Raw genomic sequence first — 6,000 nt, 5'->3', positions numbered from 1 at the left:
AGCACTGGGTGTTATTCTGTATGTTGGTAAATTGAACACCAATAAAAATTAATTTATTAAAAAAAAAGTTAAGGCTAAATCTTCCTTCCCTGTTTTCTTTATTCCTAATATTACAAATAATGTCTTTTTAAGATGAAAGTTAAGTAAGCAAAGAAAGTCCTGCAGATTGGGGTTGAGAAAGATACTAAGTTGTGTGCATACAAAAAAAAAAAACCTTTGGGGTTTTTGAGGTAAAGTGATTATATTATGACAAGAAAATGATTAGAAGTTCTTTCTGATTGAATGAAGAAGATTATACCTTCCATTTGATTCTGAGAGTAACCAGTAAAGAGAATAGAGGTCATTATCACGGGCAACCATTTACAAAGTAGAAGGATACTCAGGATTATGACCTTTATATGTAGGCAATTTGAGGGACGGCCTCCACAGTCTATATGGCACCTTCTGGTTAAATCATTCTATACTCTCTGCTGAAACAAGATAGTCTGTTAAACTCCACTCTTTCTTTCTTAAGTGGTCCCAAGTAATAACCTATAGACAAGAAAGTCAAACTGTGATATTTACTAGAAAAGTTGATTTTTCTCTTATAAATTATCAGCCTTCTTCCCCCTAAATATGTTTTATTGCATGTTCATTACAAATCTAATTTATAATTCATCTCTTACTCATTTAAGTCATAGCTATCAGTTAAAGAATATCTGTCAACCAGCTTGGAAACATTCTTCTCATAGTAGAGGTGGAATGTAAAGATGGTTACTTTTTTTTTTGTCCTCTGCAAAATACATTATTTTCTTAAAGTTCCTCTTATGTTATTTAATATTTTAACTAAAAATGTTTAATTTGTATCATAATAATTCAACAATACAAATTTCAGTCACCCACAAACGTATGTAGCTTTAATTACATTATAATAATCCAGTAATGCAAATTTTTATTTTCCTGAACAAAAGTTGGAGAGAAAAGAATGGATTGAAATGTGGCAAGCAGTGGATTTATAGAAACATCCAGCCTGTGGTATGAGTAGATATATGATAAGCATAAACATGAAAAAATTAAATCACTCCTGCTGGAGAATTTGAACCTACAAAAATATCACTCTGTAATGGATCTTATGTTCCTAGCTAGGTTTCCATGGTTTTGCCACTTGTTCATAAAGGCTTCTTTAGGCTTTTGATATTAAGTATTCATTACAGAGAAGAGACGTGTGCTCTTGAAAAATCCTCCTTCCCACATATGATCGGAAAAAACTCTAGAGTTTGGGCACAGTTATAGCTGTTTTTTTTTTTTTTGAGAATTTCATCATTTGCTTCTGTAAGTGAGTATCTGCCCACTTCATTTGCCTGAAAATTGTACTACATCAGCAAGATGGATCATTTGGTTTCCTTGTTGGTCCTGGGGGATCTGAACACAGCCCACACATCTACCAGCAGCTGACTGCCTGGTAAATGTTTACTTATAAATTAGCATGGGTGATAATTTATTAAGGTAATAAGCATAGATTACATTTAATGGCTTAGACATTATGCATTATGAACACAGTATTTTATGTTCAGTTGAAGCAAATGTATATGACTATTAATATGATACCCAAATGTAACTCAGAAATTGTGCATTAGAGAATTTAAACCAAGTCAAGCCATGTACTGTAGTGCCTCGGCACTTTAATTAAGGCCTTCAGGAATGTTTCACAATGATAAAGTAATATCATATCATTCACCTATACTGTGTATCAGGATTTGTTTATTTCTTAGATTCTCTTCTTCCTCCGTAAATTGACTCATTCAGTTACTGAAGAACATTGTTTCTCTCTTGACAAACATCACTCCATTAAAACTTCGGTTTCTGAAGCTGAGGTGAATAATCTGTAAGCAGGGACACCATGACAGCCTGGATAACACAACAAAGAAAAAGAAAGAAATGGGTAAACATTAGCAAGAGTCTGCTTAGGGACCTAAGGAACTGGATTGCCGCTTTGAAGGCCTGTGGTTAAAATGTGTTTTCCCAAGGAAATGATAAGGGGACAGTTCTGAAATAATACTTTTTTATTTAAATTCATTTAGCCAACATACAGTACATCATTAGTTTCAGATATAGAGTTCAATAATTCATCACTTGCATATAACACCCAGTTATTTTTATTTGGAGAGAGAAAGGTCAGGAGGGATCAGGCTGACCCAAATGTATGCAGAAATACCATGCTTACTTAGGCATGGTATTTGGAATGACTAGCGAGGGAGAGAGTTGAAATGAGACACCATGGTGGTAGCCATGATGGGATTTTCCAGGCATAAATGAAACCTAGGTATTGGCTGGTTTTAGAGAAATATAATCCCTCTCATCCTCATGTTTATGCTGTGGTTTGGTCACTTGTAGCCTAGAGAAGTTTAGAATCAATCAAATATAGAGTAAGAAAAGAAAATCATTTGGGCCAATGAATAATGTCTATCTGAATCTGGGTCCTCATGAAGGAATATTTATAACCAAGAGTATAGCTTCCCATTAGGCTGTCACTCACAAATGGTAAGCACTTTTACTATTCCCAATTTCTACAATAATGACAATAGTAATAGTATTAGAAACAACCATGAGGAATGCTTACTGAGTGCTTACTATGTACCAGACTGAGTGCCTTATCATGTGTTGGTCATGTAAAAAATATTTGCCAGGCACTGTGCTAGCTGCTGTTAGGTTAGAGAGAAATGTCTATGTATTATCTCATTTAATGCAACAAGCTTCTAAGGTAACTTCTGTTATTATCATTTGTAGATGGGAAAATCAATCCTGCAAATAACAGGTAGTACACAACTGGGTTTGGACTCAGGTTTCGCTGACTTCATCCTTAGGAGGTGGTTTTACTGCCTTATGGCTACTTACTCTCTCCTTTTGACTGTACCATACATGTGTGTCCCTAGCATATATCAGAAATGCAGGTCTTATATTTTGTAGGTATTCATTGAATATATTTATTGAACAGATACCATGTTGGGCCCTGTACTGAATGCTTTATGTGCATCATGCCATTTAATATCCTTCCCCACTTGTGTGAGGTGGTAAGAGAGAAAATCCAGAGGAGGAAGATATAGGTATTTTCCTGGGGATGGTAGTAGGGGGTGGATCCTTTCTCTAAAAACTTAACCACTATGCTCAGATGACTCTTACCCCCATTTAATCCTCATAAACTTATGAAATTGTCCCTATTTTTATCTCCATTATCATATGAATAAACTGGACTTATACTTGATCAAAGTCACACAGAGGGCCAGAATTTTTTTTTTATTTATGATAGTCACAGACACACACACGAGAGAGAGAGAGAGGCAAAGACACAGGCAGAGGGAGAAGCAGGCTCCATGCACCGGGAGCCCGACGTGGGATTCGATCCCGGGTCTCCAGGATCACGCCCCGGGCCAAAGGCAGGCGCCAAACCACTGCGCCACCCAGGGATCCCAAGGGCCAGAATTTTAACTTGATTTCCAAAGTTTGTGTACTAGAACCAATACCCTATATCGCCTTTTAAGCTACAAAAATGTATTGGGCACATAGAGTGTCAGGCACCATTCCAGGTATAATGAAGAACTTATCAAGTTTTCATATGGTAGGGGGACAGGCAACAAACAAAAAAAAATCAAATAGTGATAAATGTCATTAGAATATAAAACAAAAGACAGCAGGGCATCTGGGTGGTTCATTTGATTGGGCATCTGCCTTCGGCTCAAGTCATCATCCTGGGGTACTGGGGTAGAGTCCCTGTGTCAGGCTCCCTGCTCAGTGAGTGGTCTGCTTCTCCCTCTCCCTCTGACCTTCCCTCCTGCTCTCACTCGTTCTTTCTCTTTATCTCTCTCAAATGAATAAATTTAAAAATCTTTTTAAAAAAATAAAATAAAATAAAATAAGAAATGGGATAAAGGAGGCTGGAGACCCTCTTAAGAGTGGGTGGCCAGGGAAGGCTTTGTTAAAGGAATGACATTTGAGATCTGGATAACAAGAAGAAACTAGGAAGGCCAAACTCTGTGATAAGAGCATCTTCCCGTTAAAATATTTTAAGCAGCTTTATGGATTTCTAGGATCACATCTCAGGTTTGGTTTTATTGTTAATCATCTCTACATGTGTCAAATTTATTTTCAAATGTAAAATCTTAGGAAGTCAGCTTGGAGCACTGTTGCCGGATTTGGTTAAATAAATAAAAAAGACAGTTAAATTGGCATTTCAGGAAGCAACTTTAAAAAAAAAACTGTAAGCATGTTCCAGTAAGCACAGGACATACTTACTCTAAGAAATTATTTTTTATTTATCTAAAATTCCAATTTAACTGGGTACCCTATATTTGATATGGCACCCCTAACATGAAAAGAAATAAAGGACTGAAATGCTGTGGATTAGATTTGCAGTGGTGTTGTATGTTTAAGGACCATCCTGATAGCAGTGCTTTGAAGTGTCAGCTCTTTTGCAGGGTCCCTTTAGGTTACTTTAGCTCCATAGTAAAAATTGTAGGCAGAGGAAGAAAGGTACCTGACATTTTATGAGTCCTACAGCCTTACTAATTATTGAAAAATGCAAAAGCAACCTTTGTGGGGAGGAGAGGGAATATTTAAAAAACAAAACAAAGGGATCCAAAAGCTTGTGCACTATGGAGAGAATGATGTGATTGCTAGGGTGTTCTGCACAGCACAGCTGGAATTCACCCAACATGGAGGCCTTGAAAAGCTCCTCTAAGTACTGAAAGAGTATTTAAAGCATTTGCTTTAAAAATGTCATATGTTTTTAGAACAAACCCCACCCTATATAGTTACATACTTGCCATCAGTCATTATGGGCACATTAGAACTTGAGGTATTTTTCCTTTCTTCTTCCATCCTGATTTTATTTTTTTTCCATCCTGATTTTAAATGAAATTGTGTGTGAAAATCATTCTCTAGATAGTAGTTCTGTCCAGTAGAACATTCTGCAATGATCGAAATATTCTGTGTCTGTGATGTCAAATACAAATAATGTAGCCACCAGCCATGTGTGGCTATTGAACACTTAAAATGTAGTTAGTATGTCTAGAGAATTGACTCATGCATAATATTATATTTTAATTAGTTTAAATTTAAATAGAAATAGCCACATGTGCCTAGTGGCTACTGTATTGGATAGGGAAGTTCTAGAGGAAAACATGTATTGTACCTTTAAAACATCCCAGAGAAATATGTCTCAGCAGTGCTGAGCCTGAATGCCATTCTAAATAAGCTATCTAAGAATAATTTCTTTGCACATAAAATAGGAATTTAGACTAGACAATCTCTAGGGTCTCATCTCTCTTGAAAATGCCATATTCCTATGAATTGTACAGGCTGAGTGGGGGCTGCATGCTATTCATTTTTTAAAATCCCCAATGCCTGGCAGAGGGTCTAGCACACAGTATATGCACAGTATATGATTGCCAAAATGAATTTAACTCAAAGGGATCTCCAATCGTCTAGCTCAGAGAGCTAGAGCAGAGTGCAGAGCAGCTCCATAAATGAATGGGTGTAGCATATGTGTCACCACCTCCCTTCCAGAATCCATGTCACGTATCGCTAGTCAGTTACACCATTTTCTTTCTGAGACCACAGGCAGGCTTAGAACCTTCTGAACATAGGACTTCAAGTTGCCTGTTGGTGAGATTGAGGACCTAAGATTAAAAATCATTTGCCATCTATATAGCTTGATCTGTTTATCTTATATGTGAGGAAACCAGGACCCAAAGAGGTAATGCTTATCCAAGATAGCACAGCTGACTAGTACTAAACACTACATAAGGTATATAAAGTATGCAGTATATAAAGAATGCAGCTAGGATACAAGTCTCCTCACTCCCAGACAAGTATTCTTTCTATTTTAGATGCTCTACCTTCTTTTTAACATGGCTATGCCTCTTGTTTTCTTTTAAATATGTGTTTCCATGATAATAGTGGGCACTTCAGGAAGGTGGGGTATGGAGAGATGGTGGTAGGGCTTAGATGGATGGAAAATAGGTG

General features: G+C 36.8%; 1 protein-coding gene across 1 annotated transcript in view; it reads right to left on the bottom strand.

The window, feature by feature from the left end:
- Positions 1-213: 213 nt before the first annotated feature.
- The window catches only part of OTC (ornithine transcarbamylase), a 76,270-nt gene continuing 70,483 nt past the window's right edge, over positions 214-6,000 (bottom strand). The window contains exon 10 of the mRNA XM_055337435.1: positions 214-1,887. Coding sequence (XP_055193410.1) covers positions 1,828-1,887 — 60 coding nt within the window. The 3' untranslated portion in view covers positions 214-1,827. The remainder of the gene's footprint in view (positions 1,888-6,000) is intronic.

Source organism: Nyctereutes procyonoides, unplaced genomic scaffold (assembly GCF_905146905.1).
Source record: "Nyctereutes procyonoides isolate TBG_1078 unplaced genomic scaffold, NYPRO_anot_genome, whole genome shotgun sequence".
Taxonomy (NCBI): Eukaryota; Metazoa; Chordata; class Mammalia; order Carnivora; family Canidae; genus Nyctereutes; species Nyctereutes procyonoides.
This window is presented reverse-complemented; position numbering and strand designations above follow the sequence as displayed.